We start from the raw sequence: 23,470 nt of genomic DNA, 5'->3' as shown, positions 1-23,470 counted from the left end.
GCTTGCACATCCTAGGACACTAGCATGACCAATCCACTTGACCGGCACACCTTTGGATGTTGCATGATAGCGTAGGACTGGCTAAACGTAATAGTACATTGTGATCAGACCCTGATAATCAATCAAATAGTTCTCTGCAGAATAAAAATTTATAGGTGGAGAAATTAATTTGCGTGCCACATAAACTTAATTTGATCCCCCTGGGGCTACAGCACCACAGGCCTGCCGTCTGTGTGGCATACTTCAGTGAAATCATAGTACCCTCGCTGTACAATGTTCTCCATATTTTTCAAATGCGAGTATCTAAACCAATTTTCCCCTTTGCAATATAATTGATTATGTACCATCTGTTTGTATTTAGTTACCTGTTACTTGCTTTAATGTAACCATAGTACTGGGCTGGCAATGGAGGTTGTGAGTTCATACCCCAGCATTTTAAGTGGATTTGATTTGATTTATTATTGTCACATGTATTGGTATACAGTGAAAAGTATTGTTTCTTGCGTGCTATGCAAGCAAAACATACCGTTCATAGAGTACATAGGAGAAAAGGATAGAGTGCAGAACATAGTGCTCCACTTGCACGTAGGGTGAAGAGAAAGATCAGCTTAATGCATGACAGGGCCATTCAAAAGTCCGATGACAATGGTCCGATGGTACAGTGGTTAGCATTGCTGCCTCACAGCGCCAGGGACCTGGGTTCGATTCCTGGCTTGGGTCACTGTCCATGTGGAGTTTGCACATTCTCCCTGTTTCTGCGTGGGTTTCGTCCCACAGTCCAAAGATGTGCTGGTTAGGTGGATTGGCCATGCTAAGCTGCCCCTTAGTGTCAGGAGGACTAACTAGTGTAAATGCATGGGGTTATGGGGGATAGGGCCTGGGTGGGATTGTGGCCAGTGCAGACTCGATGGGCCGCATGGCCACCTTCTGCACTGTAGGATCCTCTGATTCAGGAAGCTGTTCTTGAATCTGTAGGTACGTGATTTCAGACTTTTGTATCTTTTGCTCGACGGTAGAAGGTGGAAGAGAGAATATCCGGGGTGCGTGGGGTCCTTGATTATGCTGGCTGCTTTTACGAGGCAGCGGGAAGTGTAGCATGGAAGGTTGTGAATGTGAATTCAGTCAAATCTGCCAGCAGAGAGAATGAATGGGGTAATTAATGAAGCAAACCTGCCACCTCTATCTGGTCTAGCCCACAAAAAAAACTCCAATCTATGGTGGTTGAGGCAGCAATTTAGTTATAAGCTGCTCATCACTCTCCAAAACATGCTTCTTTTTTAAATTCTTGACTGATTTTGCAATATATCGTCCTCTAGTTCCCTTCTCAGTCTTTTTTTTCCTCCCTGCATCACATGCCTCCCCTGAGTCTCAGGGCTGTCCGTTCCCAGCCCTCCATCGTTGCAGGTGTAGAGATTTGCCAGTTGGAACTGAGCGAGTCCAGCTTTACCACAGGGGATCTAGGTTTGATATTCACATTGCTGCGTTGCAGATGTCAGCTGTGCTGCTCTGGGGAGACTTACAGGAGAGGCCACAAAGGGAAGGGAAATTATTTCCCGACGCCAATTGCTGACCCCCTCACTGTTGCTATGGAGTAACGTTAACAGAGGCTTAGATCACTCGCAGGTGCTCTGTGGCCCAGAGGAATTAAGGGAATTTTTAAGCTCTCGCCTTTCAATCTAACTTAATAACTTCGCAGAAACTGCACAAGAAATCTGTGCTACCATGCAACTGGAAAATGTTAACGTCAGCCTGAAAGGGCTGATGGAGGAAAAGTATTAAAGACTGATTAGAACATAGACAAAACGAAGGAGAAGTTATTCTCTGCATACATCGCAGTTGACTAATCTACTGCTTACTGTAACTTCTGGTTAAAATCCCTGCCAGCACTCTAATTTCTAAAGGAACATTCGTAAGATGTAGGAGCAGAATTAGGGCATTCAGCCCATCGGGTCTGCTCCGCCATTCGATCATGGCTGATGATGTTCAAAGATGGACGCAAGGATTAAACCCATTAACCACAGGCCAGTCAGTTTAACCTTGTCAGTGGGAAACACTAATCTGAGACACAGTTACTAACAGGTCTGTAGATTAATTAAGGAAAGGCAACACAGGTTTGACAAATGCAAAGGCTTTGACGAAGGATCACCCCGACTCGAAACGTTGGCTCTATTCTCTCTCGATGTGGAGATGCCGGCGTTGGACTGGGGTGAACACAGTAAGTCTCACAACACCAGGTTAAAGTCCAACAGGTTTATTTGGTAGCAAATACCATTAGCAAATACCATAAGGTTTCGGAGCACTGCTCCTTCCAAATAAACCTGTTGGACTTTAACCTGGTGTTGTGAGACTTGTTACTCTATTCTCTCTCCACAGACGCTGTCAGACCCGCTGAGATTTTCCAGCATTTTCTGTTTTTGTTTCAGATTCCAGCATCCGCAGTATTTTGTTAAAAGCGGATCGTGCTTAACTTAACTGGCTTGGATTTTTTGATGAGGTAACGAGAGAGGATTGATAAGGAAACAGCATACTACATATAGGCTTCCGAAAAGTTGCTCGATAAGCGTAATGGGCTTGCCAGTAAAAATTGAAACCCATGGGATAAAAAGAAAAACAGCGGCGTGGGTGCAGAACAGAAATAGAGAGTGCTGCAAATACTCACCCAAGTCTGGCAACATCTGTGGGAGAGAAATAGAGTTGATGTTAAAAATGGAACATTATTTCTACAGAACAGTCACATCATATTCGACTAGACAAGTTAACTCGCTTTCAAAAGATGCTACCAGACCTGCTGAGTATTTGCAGTACTTTTGTTTCGATTTCGGACTTCCAGCATTTACAGTATTTTGTTTTTATTCTGGCATGGATGCAAAGTTGGCTAAGTGATAGGACAGTAAGAAGTCTCACAACACCAGGTTAAAGTCCAACAGGTTTATTTGGTAGCAAATACCATAAGCTTTCGGAGCGCTGCCCCTTCGTCGCTGCAGCGCTCCGAAAGCTTATGGTATTTGCTACCAAATAAACCTGTTGGACTTTAACCTGGTGTTGTGAGACTTCTTACTGTGCTTACCCCAGTCCAACGCCGGCATCTCCACATCATAAGTGATAGGACACAGAGCATAGTGGTGAATGGTTGGTTTACAGACTGGATGAGAGTGTACACTGGGCTCCCTGGAGTCAGAAATTGACCCCACTCCGTTTCTTGATCTGCATTCTTGACCTTTAGGCTTGAGTGTACAGGGCAGTCTTGAAATTCGCAAAAGATACAAAACTCAGAAGCATTATGTGCAGAGAGGAGGATAGTGATAAACTTCAAGAGGACATAGACTGGTAAAATGGGTGGACCGGCTTGCATTGACATTTAATGCAAAGGAGTCTGCTTTTATGTTAGGACAAGGGGAGGCAAGATAAAACCAAGGGTACAACTCAAAGGGGGTGCATGATCCTGGTTGGGGGGGGGGGGGGGGGGGGGAGGATGATATGTACACAAATTATTTAAGGTGGCATAGCAGGTTGAGAAGGTGGTTTAAAAAGACAAATTGGATCCTGGGCTTCAGGAATAGAGTACAAAAGCAAGGAAATTTGCACCAATGTGAAGCATAGGGATGATGGAACGCATCCCAGGGTACTAAAAGAAATGGCAGGGGAAATAGCAAATGCACTAGTGGTAATTTACCAAAATTCACTGGACTCTGGGGTGGTTCCCGCAGATTGGAAAACAGCAAATGTGACGCCACTGTTTAAAAAAGAAGGTAGACAAAAGGCAGGTAACTATAGGTCGGTTAGCTTAACTTCTGTAGTAATAGGGAAAATGCTTGAATCTATCGTCAAGGAAGAAATAGCGAGACATCTGGATATAAATTGTCCCATTGGTAAGACGCAACATGGGTTCATGAAGGGCAGGTCATGTTTGACTAATTTGGTGGAATTCTTTGAGAACATTACATGTGCAGTGGACAATGGGGAACCTGTGGATGTGGTGTATCTGGATTTTCAGAAGGCATTTGACAAGGTGCCGCACCAAAGACTGCCACATAAGATAAAGGTACATGGTGTTACGGGTAATGTATTAGCATGGATAGAGGATTGGTTAACTAACAGAAAGCAAAGAGTAGGGGCAAATGGGTGTTTTTCAGGTTGGCGATCAGTGACTAGTGGTGTGCCTCAAGAATCAAGTGTTGGGACCGCAATCGTTTACGATTTACATAGATGATTTGGAGTTGGGGACTAAGTGTGGTGTGTCAAAATTCGCAGATGACACTAAGATGAATGGTAGAGCAAAGTGTGCAGAGGACACTGAAAGCCTGCAAGGGATATAGATAGTCTAAGTGAGTGGGCGAGGGTCTGGCACATGGAGTACAATGTTGGTAAATGTGAGGTCATCCATTTTGGTAGGAATAACAGCAAAATGGACTATTATTTAAATGGTAAATAATTGCAGCATGCTGCTGTGCAGAGGGACCCTTGAGGGTGTCCTTGTGCAAGAATCACAAGGAGTTGGTCTTCAGGTGCAGCAGATAATTAAGAAGGCAAATGGAATTTATCCTTCATTGCTCGAGAGAAGGAGTTTAAAAACAGCAAGGTTATGTTGCAGCTGTATAAGGTGCTGGTAAGGACACACCTGGAGTACTGTCTACAGTTTTGGTCTCCTTACTTGAGAAATGATATACTGGCACTGGAGAGGGTGCAGAGGAGATTCACTAGGTTGATTCTGGAGTTGAGAGGGTTGGCTTATGAGGAGAGACTGAATAGACTGGGGCTATACTCATTTGAATTCCGAAGAATGAGGGGAGATCTTATAGAAACATATAAGATTATGAAGGAAATAGAACATAAGAAATAGGAGCAGGAGTAGGCCATCTAGCCCCTCGAGCCTGCCCCGCGATTCAATAAGATCATGGCTGATCTGAAGTGGATCAGTTCCACTTACCCGCCTGATCCCTATAACCCCTAATTCCCTTACCAATCAGGAATCCATCTATCCGTGATTTAAACATAAGACCATAAGACATAGGAGCGGAAGTAAGGCCATTCGGCCCATCGAGTCCACTCCACCATTCAATCATGGTTGATTTCAACTCCATTTACCCGCTCTCTCCCCATAGCCCTTAATTCCTCGAGAAATCAAGAATTTATCAATTTCTGTCTTGAAGACGCTCAACGTCTCGGCCTCCACAGCCCTCTGTGGCAATGAATTCCACAGACCTACCACTCTCTGGCTGAAGAAATTTCTCCTCATCTCTGTTCTAAAGTGACTCCCTTTTATTCTAAGGCTGTGCCCCCGCGTCCTAGTCTCCCCTGCTAATGGAAACAACTTCCCTACGTCCATCCTATCTAAGCCGTTCATATTCAATGAGGTAGCCTCCACCACTTCAGTGGGCAGAGAATTCCAGAGATTCACCACCCTCTGAGAGAAGAAGTTCCTCCTCAACTCTGTCCTAAACTAACCCCCCTTTATTTTGAGGCTGTGCCCTCTAGTTCTAGCTTCCTTTCTAAGTGGAAAGAATCTCTCCACCTCTACCCTATCCAGCCCCTTCATTATCTTATAGGTCTCTGTAAGATCCCCCCTCAGCCTTCTAAATTCCAGAACGGTATGTTTTGTCTGTATAGCAGGCAAGAAACAATACTTTCACTGTATCCCAATGCAGGTGACAATAATAAATCAATCTTTAGGAAGGATGTCAAAGTTCTGGAGAGAGTGCAGAAAAGATTGATGAGTGGTTCCAGGAATGAGAGACTTGCATAGATAGATTGGAGAAGCTGGGATTGTTCTCCTCACAGGAGACAGGTTTCAGAGGGGAATTGAGAGAGGTGTTCTAAATCATGAGGGATCCAGAGCGCGAGTAGGTGGGGAGAAACTGATCACATTGGTGAAGAATTGAGAACCACAGCACACTGATTTAAGGTAATTGGCAAATAAAAACTAGCACAACATGGCTGTGGGCGGCACGGTGCCTCATACCGCCAGGGACCCGGGTTCAATTCCGGCCTCAGGTCATTGTCTGAGTGGAGTTAGCACATTCTCCTCATGTCTGCATGGGTTTCCTCCAGGTGCTCAAGTTTCCCCCCCACAATCCAAAGATGTGCGGGTTAGGTTGATTGGCCATGCTAAAATTGACCCTAGTGTCAGGGGGATTAGCAGGGTAAATATGTGGGGTTACAGGAATAGGGCCTGGGTGGGATTGTGGTCGGTGCAGACTCAATGGGCTGAATGGCCTCCTTCTGCACTGTTGGGATTCTATGAGAAAAAGCTCTTTTAAGCAGTGAGTGGTTAGGATCTAGAATACACTGGCAGTGAGTGTGGTGGAGGCAGATTCAATCGTGATATCCAAAAGGGAATTAGATAAGCACCTGAAGAAAGGAAAAGGACAGGGGGAGTGAGATGAACTGAATTGCTCTTGCAGAGAACCAGCACAGACACAACGGGTGATCTTAAGCTCACGCTCACCGCCCACAGGAATGGCGATGGGAGCTCAAGATTTGGCAAAACCCCAGAAGTCACGGATTTCACTGGCGAGATCGGATTTTCTTCATCCCTCACCTGTGACGGAAACCGGTTCATGCCCATTTGGGCGTGAACCTGATTTTCATTCATTTTAATATATTTCATTAAAGACCCTCCCTGTCGGATACTGGACCCCCCACCTGCCACACATTCAAACTGCGCCGATGTGATTTACAGCAAGTTCAGCCAGAGGTGAACCTGTCGTGGGGATCCACCCTGGGGGCACAAATGTGACTATAGCACCCGGAGGAGAGGTACATGGCCAAGCAATGTCCTAGCAATGCCCTGGCACAGGTTGGCACCATGCCAATCTGGCGGTGCCAGGGGCGGACCCCAGTGGGAGCCTCATGGGGGAAGGAATCCATTTATTTGTGGTGGTGGACGGGAGCGGACGTGGGAGCAGGGGATGTCGGGGATGGTAGTTGGTGGGGGAGTAGGTGCTGGCATTCTTTGTGTGGGTAGGGGAGTGTGGGGAAGGGGTCCGATGTTCAGGGAGAAGGGGTGGGAGGGGGCACTGAGATTTCTGTGGTGAGGTATGGGGGGAGGTGGTTACTTTTTGCTTTGATTGGTGCGCCCTTTAAACATGGCGCCCCTATCTCAGTCCAACCTGGTTTTGCTGGCGTGTTGAGGCCCCGCCCCCGTACTTGATAGTGTGAAAGACGCCAGCCTTTATTCTGACAGTGTGGTAAGATCTGGAGAGAAGCATGCCATTTTTCATGCCGGAACCAACACACCGCCATTTTTTGGTAAGATTATGTTGGTTCAATTGACCACCTTCTGAGCTGTTACCAATCTATGATATTGCAGAAGACCTGGGAAAGAAGGTCTTAATGAGGACAAACATGTATTTTACTCAGTTCTTGATTTATTTTGAAACTTACAGTTTGGAAGTTAGATATTGGGTAGTTGATGAAAGTCTTGACTTTTTAAAAATATATTTTTATTGAAGATTTTTTACAAATAACGCAACAAACTCTCAAAGATCAGTACAGTACAGCAAGATCATTTTCAAGGAAGAGAGAGAAAAGAATTACTAACACGGTTGGTTCAGATTATTCATTATATCCAATGCCTCCCAACACACGAGTAATGAAAGGATGTATCAAGGGATGGGGGGGATATCAGGATAACGTGGTACAGCCACAATTGACTTAGCAGCGCATAGTCAAGCTCACAGGATAACAGCAACAGAGCTACAGAATGTACGGAAACCCTTGTAGGAGTAAACTAGAGACTTTCAATGTTTAAATCTAATATTTACGCAAATGTTTTAAAGCAAATAAAATAATCTGGAAATGAAGCGCAATCTTGTAAATAAAAATTGAAGAATGTCGAAGCTACATTTTCCAAAAGAAACACGCAACCTCTTTTATCACATAACCCTAAAGAAAGTATTTTGAGAATAATGTGGCCTTTGCTCGTATCCTGTGGGAATCTGCATAAACTGGAGCGTGGTAAAGAGACATCTGGGTTTCTGCTGAAAAACACCATGTGCACTGAAATGGGTTTTTGGTTTTTCAGCTGATTGTACAGAATGCAGAATATTGATTCTGATGCACTTTCTGCTACTGCCCTCTGTAGGTGACTGGCGGTTGTACTGTGTGAGAGGAGAGCTTCCTATGGAAGGAAACCTGCTTGAAGTCGCTTGTCATTGCAGCAGCCTAAGATCCAGAACTTCCATGATTCTGCTGAATGTAAACAAGGCAGTCATCTATCTATGGCATGGCTGCAAAGCACAGCCACATACGAAGGTTGTAGGAAAGACTGAAGCAAACAAAATCAAGGAATTGTAAGTGATACCTACTTTAAGTTTTGACGTTTATTTATTGGTGCCACAAGTAGTCTTACATTAACACTGCAATGAAGTTACTGTGAAAATCCCCTAGTTGCCACACTCCGGCATCTGTTCGGGTACAATGAGGGAGAATTTAACATGGCCGATGCACCTAACCAGCACGTCTTTCAGACTGTGAGAGGAAACCAGAGCACTCAGAGGAAACCCACGCAGACACGGGGAGAATGTGCAGACTCCGCACAGACAGTGACCCAAGCCAGGAATCAAACCATGGTCCCTGGCACTGTGAGGCAGCCGTGCTAACCACTGTGCCACCGGGGGGGGGGGGGGGGGGGGGGGGTAAATTTAATATTTTTTAACAGTTAATAAAAGGAGTTTTAAAAGCTTTTCCTTTGGAAAGAAAACCAATTTATAAAAGTCTATTCTAAGTATACAGGTGATTTCCTATTACTCATTCTCATTCGACTGTGCAGGTTGCGAAGGGCTGCAGTGGTACAAGACAGGCCATGTGATAGTGCTTCCACATATTGTTAGGTGGGGAATTCCAGGATATTGACCCAGCAGCAAGGAAGGAAACGCCATGTCATGGTGATGTGTGACTGGAAGGTGGTGATATTCCAGAGTTGCTGCTCATGTCCCTCTCAGGAGAGGAAGCTGCTGTCGCAGTAACTTTGATGAGTGGATGCAATGCATCCTGTAATTTGGACAAATTGCAGCCAGTGTGTGCTAGAGGAGATGGATATTCAGGCCAGTGCTGGGACACTTCTCAGACAAACTACACTGTCCTAGATGGATGTGAAGAGGGATTGAGGATCAGTTTGTGAACTGTTCATTGCAGAGTGCTCGACCTCTGACTTGCTTTTATAGCTACGGTGTTAATTTGGCTGGTCCCTTTCAGTTTCTGGTCAACACTAAGTACTGTTGATTATCCTAAGCACTATATAAATACTAAGAACTCCATTGGACATTATAAAAGCTGTTTGCCAATATCAGTGCCAAGGTTTGCTGTCCACAAATGGCTGATATAATGAGAAAACTGATGAGCTGTTATACTGCCATATTATATTCATATTAAATTCATGTTATAATTTGCATCCAAACATTGTGTTTGGACCCATTATCAGCTTAATGTTATTCACTCAGTCTGACCAGACCTAAATTTCAGTTCCCTTGATTGGAGATTTTATTTTGTCCACAGAGTGTTAAAATGCCTATTATTAAACTCCCAAGGGAATGATACGCAGCTTCTTTTAAAGTCGGTAGTATATAATTAACTACTATAATGTTTTTGTTCTCAAGGTCTTAGTTAAAGTAATAAAGTTATGATATAAAAATATTGCTTATTTCTCCAGTTTCTTTGTAAGAATCCTAAATTTTTCAAATGGAGAAATCCCTCACGTTAAGATTCCAGTGCAGTACTCAGGTAAAGCTACACTGTCAGAGATGCTGCCTTTTGGGTAATACATCAAACCAAGGCCCTACCTGCCCTTAAAATAAAAGATCCAATTTCGCTATTTGGAAAAAGAGTAGTAGCATTCGCCCCAGTGTCCTAGAGGCTTATTCTTCAGCAATCAGCACTGAAACAAATGGAGTGGTGTTGATTATTGTGGGGGGAATGGAATATATAAAAGCTGGGAAGTTTTGCTACAGTTGAGCAGGGCATTGGTGAGACCACATCTGGAGTGCTGTGTACAGTTTTGGTCTCCTTATTTAAGAGAGGATATAATTGCAATTCAAGCAATGATAAGGTCCATCTGGCTGATGCCTGGGACAATGGGCTTATTTTATGAGGAAAAGTTGAACAGGTTGAGCCTGTATCCATTGGCATTTAGAAGAATGAGAGTTTATTTTGTTGAACAGGGTGGATGTTGAAAGGATGTTTGCTCCTTTTGGGAGACACTAAAACTAGGGGATACTGTTTATAATGAGGCATCTTCCATTTAAAACAGCGATGAGGTGATTTTGTTTTCTCTCAGAAAGCCATTTGTCGAATTATCTTACCCAGAGATTCGTGGAGGCAGGTTCATTGCATATTTTTATAGCAGAATTAGATAGATTCTTGACTAATAAGAGAATTGAAGGTTTTATTTTATTCATTCAAGGGATATGGGCTTCGCTGGCTTGGCCAACATTTTTGCCCAACCCTAATTTCCCTTGATAAGATGGTGGTGAGCTACCTTCTTGAACCACTGCAGCCCATGGCTTGTACAGATTGAGTTCTAGGATTTTGACCCAGCAACAGTGAAGCAATGGTTTAGTTTTTAAGTTTATTTATTAGTGTCACAAGTAGGCTTGCATTAACACCGCAATGCGGTTACTGTGAAAATCCCCGAGTCGCCACATTCTGGCACCTGTTCGGGTACACTGAGGGAGAATTTAGCATGGCCAATGCACCTAACTAGCACATTTTAAACCAGAGCACCCAGAGGAAACCCACGCAGACTCAGGGAGAACGTGCAGACTCCGCAGACTCAGGGAGAACGTGCAGACTCCGCAGACACAGTGACCCAAGCCGGGATTCGAACCCGGGTCCCTGGCGCTGTGAGGCAGCAGTGCTAACCACTGTGCCACCCTATGACGATATATTTCAATGATGATATATTTCACCATTGATGGATGGTAAGTGGCTTGCAGGGGAACTTCCTAGTGCTGGTGTTCCCATGTATCTGCTCCCCTTGACCTTATAGATAGTAGTGGTTGTAGGTTTGTAAGATGCTGTCTAAGGAACCTTGGTGAGTTGGATAAAGGGGGTAGATGGAAAGTAGAAGCCACAATCAGATCAGTCATGATCTTATCAAATGACAGAGTGGGCCGAGTGGTATACCCCTGCTCCTATTTCAAATGTTAAAACAGGATATCTGATCATTTATCAAATTGCTGTGGATCTAGCTATGCATAAATTGGTTGCCATGTTTTATGACGTTCGTGACAACACTTTTATAAAAATAAAAGGTGTGTAAACAGCTGTACCACGACTTGGGAAAACCTAAGGTTGTACAAAGTGCTATACAAATAAAAGGCCTTTCCTTTGCTTCCTTTTAAAGTAAATAAACTTTATATATATTGACTTGGCTCCACTTTAAAATTTTATTAAAGCTCTCAAAGCTAATGCTAGATTATACTGAAACTGAACTTTAATCAATGTGTTTGTAACTGCACCAAGCTTACAGAATTCCTTCACCATGTTTTGCAGGCGTCCACTGGAAGCAGGGCTACACAGTAGCATCAATGTGACTGTACATGAATGTGATGAGGGATCCGAAATGGTGGCTTTCTTTGAAGCGTTAGGAAGAAGAGACCGAAAGGCCTATGACTGCATGTTACAAGGTAATCAGTGTTCCCTGGCTGGGTGATGAAATATTTCAACAGGTAAATAATAACAAGATTATGAGGCGAGAAAGTCTTTATCTATTGCTGCCTCCAACTTTGCTTTGTTTCCAGTGTGAAAAGAAAAGGACTATCTCCATCTGCATAGGCTAGTGCCAAAGAAGTGCCTTCTAGTCCAGTGTCCCATATAAAACTTTGCATGTGTTGGGCATAAACTGTAAGAGGTAGTTGGCGGTGAGCAATGATACTAATTGAGTTCATGTGTTGAAGTTTTGTAATATAACATCCTGGCCCATAATTCTATTCTTGTCCTCAACTGTAATGTGAATTGTTAAGCATTTGTTCAATAATTTAAAGGTTGCATACGTTAATATAGCAATATCTGTCTAATATAACAACAGTCGGAATCTTGGAAACAGAAGACTCACTGTACTCAATTTCAGACTGGCTCCATTAGCATCATTCTCAATCAACAACAACTTGCATTTGCGTAGCACCTTTAATGTAGCAAAACATCCCCAGTAAACTTCACAGGAATGTTATCAAAGTGAACTTGACACCCATCCACAGAAGGAGAAATTACCAAAAGGTTCTGGGTTCAAACCCCATTCCATGACTTGAGTATAATCTAAAATAGTGTTCCCAACACAATATTGATGGAGTTAGAAGTGTCGTGCTTTGAGTGAAATGCACTGCTCCAATGGTTGTGATAGACAATTAAGGATTCAAGGACACTATTTTTAAGAGCAGGGTGTAACTTCAATGCTGAATGTTGCCAAAAATAGTAACTGTTCATTCATCTCACTTCTTGCTGTGTTCTTCAAAATAATTTGTTGCATAAGAGGTACTTTGAGACATTTTTTGGAGAGATGTGACAAAATATTTGCAGATGATATTTTCTTTCTTAAAATGTGCCCTTGTTTTTATTATACTTTTGTTTCCATGTACTTTTGAAATGTTAGTAACTTTCCTCTTGCGATTAAAAACTAAACACAAAATCTGTTCACAGATCCTGGAAAATTCAACTTCACTCCTCGGCTCTTTATCCTCAGTAGTTTGTCTGGGGAATTCATTGCCACGGAATACCTATATCCTGCCAGAGATCCTACCATGGTCAACTCAATGCCATTTTTGCAAGAAGACCTGTATACTGCCCAACAGCCAGGTTAGTTTTTTCTCATGCAAGAAATATGGAAGTATAAGCACTTGAAAGATTATTCAAATTAAGATGACAATGAAAGAACTGAACGAGGGATCAGTTGACTCTTTCAAAAAGAACAACTAACTGAGTGATAAAGGACTGTAACTATACACCTAACCTGCAGACAGAGATGATTGGATTTGTTGTGCTGGTTCCGCAGTTGCTGAGGTTTGGAAGGGAGAGAAAGGTCTATGCGGCTCAGCAAATTTGAGATGGGACAATAAAGATGTGGGGTGTATAAGTCTTTTTTTAAATGTATTGGTTCATGGGATATGAGCATTGCTAGCTAGTCCAGCATTCATTGCCAATCATTAATTGCCCTTGTGAAGGCCGTGCTATGCTGCTTTCTTGAACTGCTGCAGTCTACATGGTATAGGTTCACTCACAGTGCTGTTAGGAATGGAGTTCCAATGTTTTAACGTAGTGAAAGAAGGGCAATATAGTTCCATCTCAGGATGGTGAGAGGGGAATTTGCAGGTGGGGGTGTTCCCATACATCTGCTGCCCTTGTCCTACTGGGTGACATAGGGTTTATTTGGTTCCATTGAAGGAGCTGCTATGCATCTTGTAGATGGTACACAAAGCTGCCGCTGTGCATCAATGGTGGAGGGAGTGAATGCTTAAGCTGGTGGATGGGGTGCCAATCAAACAGGCTGCTTTGTCCTGAAAGTTGTTGAGCTTCTTGAGTGTTGTTGGAGCTGCACCCATCTAGAAAAGTGGAGAGTATTCCATTGCATTCCTGACTTGTGTCTTGTATTGGCAGGATTTGGGGAGTCAGGAGATGAGTTACTCTTTAGAATTCCCGGCCTCTGACCTGCTGTCGTAGCCACAGTATTTATATGGCTAGTCCAATTCAGTTTCTGGTCATTGGTAACCCCCAGGATTTTGTGTATGGGAGGCGATGGCCTAGTGCTTTTTTTGCTAGACTATTAATCCAGAAACTCAGCTAATGTTCTGGGGACCCGGATTCAAATCCGGCCATGACGGATGGTAGAATTTGAACTCAATAAAAAAAAAAAATTCCGGAATCTACTGATGACCATGAAATCATTGTTGATTGTTGGAAAAACGTCTGGTTCACTAATGTCCTTTAAGGAAGGAAATCTGCTATCCTTGCCTGGTCTGGCCTACATGTGATTCCAGACCCACAGCAATGTGGTTGACTCTTAACTGTCCTCTGAAATGGCCAAGTAAACCACTCAGTTCAAGGGCAATTAGGGATGGGCTAATACAGCCTTGCCAGCGACATCCACATCCCATGAACGAATAAAAATTTTTAAATGTGACTCGGTCTAACAGAGATGTCAGTAATGACATCTCTGTTAGTGAATGAGCAGATTTTGTCAAAATAAAGCCCTTTCTTCTTCCTTGCTTTTGCATGGTAACATGATAATACGTAAAAGGCAATATGGTTAAGAGCTGCTGTTTTTAATGTTTGTAACTGATATTTAATCTCTTTGTAAAGCTGCTTTTATATTGTAATTTAAAAGATTATTGGGGCCATCAGCTACTGACATTCGCATGGAATTGGTTCAAAATGCAAACATAAATTGAGATCCATTTCAAAACTATGGAAGTAGAAGTCTAAATTAACTTGTGACTTAGATCACCAAACAAGCAGTTCTGCCCATCGAGTTAATTTCCTTAACGGGCCTTCAACAGTTGCTGTGGATATAAAATAACTGATTAGGCCATTAATTTTTTGGAATCATTTTGTTGTCTGTGTTTCAAGAAACGGGCGGCACGGTAGCACAGTGGTTAGCACTGCTGCTTCACAGCTCCAGGGTCCCGGGTTCGATTCCCAGCTCGGGTCACTGTCTGTGTGGAGTTTGCACATTCTCCTCGTGACTGCGTGGGTTTCCTCCGGGTGCTCCGGTTTCCTCCCACAGTCCAAAGATGTGCAGGTTAGGTTGATTGGCTAGGTTAAAAATTGCCCCTTAGTGTCCTGGGATGTGTACGTTAGAGGGTTTAGCGGGTAAATATGTGGGGGTAGGGCCTGGGTGGGATTGTGGTCGGTGCAGACTCGATGGGCCGAATGGCCTCCTTCTGCACTGTAGGGTTTCTATGATTTCTATGAACTTGCCTGCAGCAGCGCACGAGAGTATATTAACATTTCCCTCTGTCTTGTGTGCAGCTTTATTCTTGGTGGACAATCACCATGAGGTATACCTTTGGCAGGGCTGGTGGCCTACAGAAAATGAAATCACGGGGTCTGCCCGAATCCGCTGGGACGCAGACCGGAAATGTGCAATGGAGACAGTGCTGCAATACTGCAAAGGTACCCTGCAAATATTGGCAATTGTAATCTAAGGTTTAAATGCATTAAGTGGGAGCTGGAGTTTAATAATCCAATAACTCACTGGATTCCAGTTCATGGAGTAGGTGTTAATGTTGTAATTTCCTCTCTAACTGCCAATTTGCTCCCTTTTCCCCGCTATTTATTTTTATTTGTTTCATTATAAACAAGGTTAGAGAAGTATAGTAAATATGTTAGTGTGTAATGTGAGGAAATTGAAGTCTGGCGTATTTTAATTGCGCACTCAGTCAAAAATGACAGCATTCGGTGGCTAGGACCGTGTTATGGATGTTGGCTTAAGATCATGTGGGTGATTCTCCAACCCCACGCACCCTGACACAAATTGTGTTACAACTGGAGAATGTCTCAAGAGGGGACAAACACAATTTGCGCCGGGAAAACCCCTTTTGGGATTCTCCTTGCCCCTCGCCCCGACGTAATTGGGTTCACGCCCAGCAAGGGTGTGAATAAGATTAGCATATTTAATTTGTTATTTAAATAGGCAAGGTCATTTTAAAGCTGGATTCACCCATCTCCCCAGGTTCATCGACTCTCCGGCGCAACAAGCACTGCGCATTCACTACTGGTCTGCACAAACAGAGACCAGGCGTGATGATTGTGCTGGTGGGGAGGAGGAGGTGTCAGGCTATTGTGCCCCCAGGGACATAGCTGGACAGTGCCCACGCACTTCACCTACCCAGCCTCTCACCCACCCAGCCAGTCACAGAAGCACACTCAATGAACCTAAACCTCCCACCCCTTACTTTCAACTTGTGTCCCCTTGTAACTGACCCTTCAATTAAGGGGACGGGCTGCTCCCTATTCACCCTGTCCATGTTCCTCATAATCTTGGACACCTCAATCAGGTCACCTCTCAGTCTTCTCTGCTCCAGAGAAAACAACCTAAGTCTATCCAACCTCTCTTCATAACTTAAATGTTCCATCCCAGGCAACATCCTGGTGAATCTCCTCTGCACCCACTCCAATGCGTTCACGTCCTTCCTATAATGTGGTGACCAGAACTGCACACAGTACTCCAGCTGTGGCCTCACCAAATTTCTATACAACCATGGTGATCAAAAACTTTAGAGAAGAAATTTGAATTTCTAGTGAGCAACTTAAAGGAATTGAACAAGATTTCAAGTTTTAAGACTGTAACAAACTAAAACCAACAGTTTCTAAAGATTACTTAGTAGGCAACTGATATTCTGAACTACAGAAAAGATAGCCCTTTATAACATGACTGATAATCCCACATTGCATAGATATACTTTACAGCTCACTCTCATAGAATTACAGTCTTTGTAGGAAATAGTAAACAGCCATTCCCAGCCTCCAATTGGTTCATGTCTGTGACTATTGAAATGCGCTCCCCTCAGTTTTCAGAGAATTACCAAACTGACAATATTGAATTCAATGATCAGCCATGATCAAAATGAATGGTGACGTAGGCTCGAAGAGCCAAATAGCCTACTTCTGCTTCTAGTTTCTATGATTACCAGCATCAAGGCCTACTCCAGTGATTTCTCCTCCCTGCCTTGCCATGGCAAATGTTCCAAAGCACTGGATCTATCTCTTCAACTGGAGACTTTCATAGAACCATAGAATCCCTACAGTGCAGAAGGAGGCCATTCGGCCCACTGAGCCTTCACCGACTCTCCCAAAGAGCATCTTACCCAGCCCTCCCCACCCTGTTCTATCCCAATAACTCTGCGCATTTACTACAGCTAATCCATATAACCTACATATCTTTGTCCTTCCACCTGCATCCTGCCTGATAGTTTGCAGAGGGCCCGCAGTCTTCTCCTCTCTGACCACTCCAGCTGCAGCTATTGCCTCTGTGAGACCCCTCTCTCTCTCTCTGTCTCCCTCTCTATGTTCAAAAACCTAGACAGAAAATATGTCCACCATCAGCCCAGCTGTCCCTGTCTTTGTTTCCAGGTGTGAAGATTTTGTATCTTGCTCTCTGCAAGACTCAATCTTAGCCTCCAGATGCCATGGTAACCAAACTACACAGGCCTGTTATTGGACATAGCAGTTCACATAACCCTCCTGTTTGTCTTGAGTTGCAGAGTCAGCCCAAACACAATCATCTTATAAAATTGTGCATTTTTGGCAATGTATGTTGTGCTCCCATGTATCTTCAACTGATAACCCTATTGGCTCTATTGTCTCCTCATGAAGATAAAATTAGTCTCATGCAATCACACTTTCCAATGCAAAAACCCTAACTACAGCTTCAGTCATGTGTTACTTCAATCATGTGTTATAATTCAACCATGGGACCTGCTGACATTCTCTAAACTGCTCCGGATGCCCTCCAGTGATTTCAGACTGCACGCCTGGATTATGACCTTGAATCTCATGTTATCTGTCAATGATCCTGTGCGTCTACCTGTTGTAGCAAATTTGTTCCAATTAAGTGCAACAAGCTTTACAATGTGCACATCATGAGATTTAAAATACTATCAAAACGTGCGGTCTTTGGAAACAAAGTATTTACACTGGGAGGATCAGTCAGTCTGCATTGAATGAAGTGGGTGTGGACAGAACGAGTTTGTAATCTTCGAGTTACTGCTCACTCACTTCTGTGATATTTAATTGTGTATGTGGTCTGAAAGGATTTGATTGTGTAAATCTAACCAATCTTCCTTTACACGATCACAGTGAAGAATACCAAGAAGCCACCAAAGGCCTACCTGATACATGCGGGTTTTGAACCATTGACGTTCACTAATATGTTTCCCAGCTGGGAGCACAGGGAAGACGTTGCGGACATCACTGAAACGGTAGAGTCTAAACGCTTTCCTCCCTCTTGCTGCGTTTGTGTGCGTTATGTGTGTTTCCCACAATCCCTTGTATTCATTTTTTTTTTAAATCGTAGGAAGCTGAAGGTTGCAATAAAATAATTTTGGTGGAGGATGTGCTGGACAAGCTGTGCAAGACGCAGTACCCGCTGGCAGAACTACAAGCCCGGCCACTGCCAGAGGGAGTGGATCCATTAAAGCTTGAAATTTATCTGACAGATGAAGACTTCCAGGTAAATTCCACTGAGCTGAATCGGAATTGATTGTGGGCCGAGCTGTGTAAGAAGGTGTAGTCACTGGTCCACCTTCAAGTTGCTCCTCCTTTTCAATACTTTGGGCCGAATTTTCTGGGGCCTGTGGAAGCGGGATGAGGGTGAGGCGGGAGGTGCCTGAAAAATTGGGAGGGGGGGGGGGACAAGAATGGAGTGCCTGTCACGTTCTCACCATGGCATTCTGCCAAGGGGCCAAATGAAGGACAGCCCTCTCTGCCTGGTGCGCCACCCAAGAGGCCACTTGAAGGCCGAGCCTGCTGCCAGTGGCATTCTACCAATGGCAGGGAGCCCCCCACTGCATGGAGTGAACACCTGGTGAGTCCTGGTGGCCTCGCTGCAGGTGGTGGCGGTGTGGTCTCCTTAATCAGGCACTCTGTGGGCCACAGACGTGCCCCAGCAGCGCAAATTGTTCATGACACTGGGGCCTCCCGGCGGTGTTGCTGGGACAAAAGAGCACCCAAGCCTCTGGCCAACAGTCCTTGGAGGCAAGTTCTTTTCTCTCAATGGGACGGGAGCCCAAATGGCAAATCATTAGCTGCAAGATTGGCATGGAATGCAGCCAAAGCCCCCCCTAAATAGCCAAAGTGTGCTTTCCCCATCTTCCCTGCCCATTGTCGGCCGCCATCCTGAGAAAACCCAGCCCATTAAATACGTTCTTACACAATGTCTAATCACACACGTTGCACCATTTCCCATATGTCTTGAGCACCCCCTACTAGTTAAGATAAACCCTGCACTTTGCAATTGTGGCATCTGTTCCTACTCCCTTTCTTGCATCACAGATCTCCACGTTCTGGTGTATTCTCTCTTTCTGTAGCCTGTTGTGCTGTTTAACTGTCACGAGCCTAGTGAAATGTCAGGGTTTTTTTTTGTTTATGAAGATTCTGCACTGTGTTTGGTTTGTTACAAATTGGAAGATTTTTAATGCTCGATACTAACAGCGTTAATTTTAAACGTGGGAGGTGAAGAAAGTGACTATGCAGTTACCTTTTCTATCGAAGGATAGTTTGATATGACCTTGATTTTTATTTTAATTGTCGACTCTCTGGAGTGGAAGAATTTGAAAGGTTTCCAAAATCATGTAGAGAGAGGATGTGACATACCAATTATGTTGAATTGTGCCATGGATAGTTTCATGCTATATGGCATCCCCGTGCTTTTTAAAGTACTGAAAATTATTTCTCTTCACCTCAAACTGAATTTTTAGAAATTATGGGGCTGATTCTCCCAGCCCGTTGAACTGCTCTGGCAGCGCAGTGGGCCTGGAGACTCAGGCGGAGGCCGTGAAGCGGGTCACTGCGTGTCACTGCCTCCACGCATCTCCAGCCACCAGATTTCCGGCGTCATCAGCTCCATGCCAGAAATTGGCACCGAGCTGAATAAATTATGTTAATAGGGATTTCAATCTGGTTATCGGGCCCGGGACTGAAGTCTCCGGGTCCGCTAGTCTCTCCACCCCACCCCCCGCCCCCCCTCCCAACCCCGGCCAGCAGTGTTTCACTCCAGCGGGGTTTACAACAGCTCCCCACTAGTGGGGAGCTGCAGCCTGACCCCGCTGGAGTGAAGGGGGGGCCATGGAGGACCTCCCAAGAGATTGGGGTTGTAAAGGCGGGGTGCCCCCAGAGCATTGTCAGCTTGGCAGTGCCAGCCTGGCCCCTGGCACTGCCCAAGGGGCAAAGTGGCAATCCCCGGGGGAACATTGGCACTGCCCACCCAAGGGGATGGGGCCAGAGGAGGCAGAGCCCAATGGGTACGGGGCCTCTAGGGAGGGGAGAACGTGGGGATTGGGGCTCCCGCTGTCATTCTGCACTTGTGCTTAGTGACAGAGGAAGGGAGGCCAGCGATCGGGGCTGGACATTGGTGTGGGGGGGTGTCGGTCTGCCTGGGGGGGTCAGGGCCGCCGGTGGGGAGGTGGAGATTATGGTGGGGGGGAGGGGGGTGGTAGTGGGGGGGTGTCAAGGCTGGCCTGGTCTGGGAAGCCAGCGATCAGGGGGTGGGGAGAATCACACAGCCAGCGATGCGGAGTCGCAAGGCTGGCCAGTGGTTGGAAGGCCGGCAGTGTGGTGCTACTGCACATGCGCTGATCTCCGCACTGATCGATGCACGCGCAGTGGCCCCTCAGCACTGTGCTGCCAGCCTCTCCAGTGGGAATAGGCCCCGCCTACAGCTTTTTAATGAGATTCACCCTGGTGCACTCTGCAGTGCACAGCATGTGGGAAATTCATTTTGAAAATCCCGATGAAAAGACCAGCGGGATATACTCCAGTTTTAACGCATATTCAGCACTTAGAATCCCACCCTATATTTTAACTTCCACAGCAATGTATTTGTTTATAAATAGATGCACTGTTCAAAAACGTTTCTCCAGTTTCATGATGACACTACTGATGTTATAACTGAAGTGAGTCCTTTACAATTGTTGTAATGAGAGGAATCTTTCTGGCGAACTCCCAAGCAATTCTGAAATGGAAAATATGCTTTTAATTTTCTCAAGGACAAAATATCCCATTGAAAGGAGCAAGGATTTCATGGTTAAACTACATACGAGTTACTGGGTTTTTAATGAAGTGTTTCAGGGATGTTTTTCACCCCAATTTGGTTAAGTAATGGATTGAAAATGGTTATAATGTGAACAGTTAGAATATTTCAAACTATAGCTAACTACTGGGCTTGTCTGAAAATAGTTAACGTCCTTGGCACTTGTTGGATGGAGGTCTTGTGGCAAAGTGGTAGTAACCCTACCCTGGGCCAAAAACTCCAGGTTCAAGTGCCTGCCACTTTAGGGCTGGATGGGCTGATAACGTCATAGAGTCATACAGGGCAGAAAAGGCCCTTCAGCCCATCGAGTGGTTGATAATGTGCTACGGCCGGTAGTATAGAGCAGGGAAGTTTCCTGGTCAGTCAGGAGACAACGGCAAATCACAGACGTACTTTGCCTAGGATAATCATGGACCAATACGTTGGATGTCCATGGTCACCAATACCTTCTGAAAGCATGGAGGAGGAGAAGAATTTGTTGGGAATGAAGGAGATTTCAGTAAAATTGTTTTTTAAGCTTTTGCCTAGAAGTCAAATTAATTTTCAGCTTTCAATATTCATCTGTTCAAAAGTGTAGAGATTCAATATATTGTCACATGCACTTAAACCTACAGTTAGCAGAAGTTGGAATTTAGGTGTGCAATTCCACAAAAGTGTGAAGTTGTACATAGACACAGTATTGTGAAACGGGGCAGCACAATCTTCTAAAATGGTGGGTGGTACAGTGGTTCGCACTGCTGCCTCTCAACGCCAAGGACCCGGGTTCAATTCCGGCCTTGGGTGACTCTCTGTGTGGAGTTTGCACATTCTCCCCATGACTGTGTGGGTTTCCTCCGGGTGTTCCGGTTTCCTCCCACACTCCAAAGATGTGTAGATTAGGTGGATTGGCTGTGCTAAATGTGCAGGGTTTGCGGGGTGAGAGCCCCTGGGTAAGACACTCTGACAGAGAGTCAGTGCAGACTCGATGGGCCAAATGGCCTCCCACTGTAGGGATTTGATGATTCTCTGATCTATGATGTACTTTGCTTTTCACGTTGCCTAATGCACATAAGATTCAGCTTCCAGAATGAGGGCCTTTCCAATAAAGTTTAATGTCATTGATTGTCCTGAAGACTGAAATCTGAAATTGCTGCACTGTTTCCAACTGACCAATTGCCCTATTGCTCCAAGGCACAGGCAGGGAAAAGAATGATGCCTGGGAGCTGAGGCTCAAGTTGTTCTATGTCAGATTTGGGTGCCTGCATTTTTAAAATGGCAACTTTGGGAGATCAGTATCGACAGATTAAGTTTTTTTTTAGGTTTCTCTGTGGAGTAGCATATCATTTTTTATTAGTGTCACAAGTAGGCTTACATTAACACTGCAATGAAGCTACTGTGAAAATCTCCTAGTCACCACACTCCGGTGCCTGTTCGGGTACACTGAGGGAGAATTTAGCATGGCCAATGCACTTGATCAGCACATTTTTCAGATTGTGGAGGAAACCGGAACACCCGGAGGAAACCCACACAGACACGGGGAGAACTTGCAAACTCCGCACAGATCAGGAATTGAACCTGGGTCCCTGACACTGTAAGGCAGCCGTGCTAACCATTGCCTTTCATCTCGCTGCATGGAAATTTAAATACCAATGGCATAGTTCAATCTCCAGCACAAAATGCCTATTAAAAAAATAAAAATGGAAAAGTGCACAAGAGCTTGGCAAATGAAGAACCTTGAGGCTGAATTTAGTTTACAGATCACTTGTCATGGTGACAAGTATCTGAAGGACTATAAAACCTATTCATCTATTCTGTTAGTAATCAGTTAAGCAGTTTGTATTGGATAAATGTGCAATTAATGCTGCATATATAGAATGACGTAATATATATAAATGGAGAACCTTTGTACAATAGCTGGCAGCATTAGATTTTGGCTTACTGACATGCCCCTTTATTTTATTCTTTGACGGGATGCGAATGTTGCTGGGAAAAGGAAGCATTTTGTTGTCCATCCCTAATTAAGTTTGCATTCAGCCAATTTTTTTTTTCCCTCTATTCTTTCATGGGATGTGATGATGTGGAGATACCGGCGTTGGACTGGGGTGGGCACAGTAAGAAGTCTCACAACACCAGGTTAAAGTCCAACAGGTTAACCTCTTGGACTTCAACCTGGTGTTGTGAGACTTCTCATGGGATGTGGGCCTTGATCTGCAAGGCAAGCATTCGCTCATCTCTAATTGCCCCTGAACTGAGTGGCTTGTTAGGCCATTTAAAAGTCTGTGGGTTTGGAGTCACATGTAGGTCAGACCAGGCAAGGACAGCAGGTCTACTTCGCTAAAGGGCCAGATGGAATTTTATGACAATCACTGCTGGTTTCATGGTCACCATTACTGAGATTAACTTTATTTTCCAGATTTATCAATTGAGTATTAATTTCACCAACTGTCGTGGTGGGATTTGGGCTCACATCCCCAGATCATTTGCCTGGGCCTCTAGATTGCTATTCCAGTCTAATTACCACCAAGCACCATCTCCCCCTCAATTTTTAACCGTTAGGAAAGTTTTTGGTCTTGACCAAGCCACCTTGGCTTGAAACGAAAGTTGTGCCAGTAGACTCCTTGACTTGATTACAGGAAGCTTTAGCAGGTTCATGGGAACAGGGTTGCCTACCTGCCTGTTTGATAAATAACAATAGAACAAACAGCTAAAAGACAAATAAAACTAAATCAAAGCTCTGTACATGTGGTGCTGTGT

The 23,470-nt window shown here is 44.5% G+C and overlaps 1 protein-coding gene across 1 annotated transcript in view; it reads left to right on the top strand.

Annotated features, from left to right (window-relative positions):
* The window catches only part of svila (supervillin a), a 256,345-nt gene that overhangs the window by 226,860 nt on the left and 6,015 nt on the right, over positions 1-23,470 (top strand). The window contains exons 35-40 of the mRNA XM_078233529.1: positions 8,084-8,291; positions 11,491-11,624; positions 12,634-12,789; positions 14,959-15,102; positions 17,788-17,909; positions 18,005-18,160. Coding sequence (XP_078089655.1) covers positions 8,084-8,291; positions 11,491-11,624; positions 12,634-12,789; positions 14,959-15,102; positions 17,788-17,909; positions 18,005-18,160 — 920 coding nt within the window. The remainder of the gene's footprint in view (positions 1-8,083; positions 8,292-11,490; positions 11,625-12,633; positions 12,790-14,958; positions 15,103-17,787; positions 17,910-18,004; positions 18,161-23,470) is intronic.

Source organism: Mustelus asterias, chromosome 2, assembly GCF_964213995.1.
Source record: "Mustelus asterias chromosome 2, sMusAst1.hap1.1, whole genome shotgun sequence".
NCBI lineage: Eukaryota > Metazoa > Chordata > Chondrichthyes > Carcharhiniformes > Triakidae > Mustelus > Mustelus asterias.
Note: the sequence above shows the minus strand (reverse complement) of the source record. Positions and strands in the feature narration are given on the sequence as shown.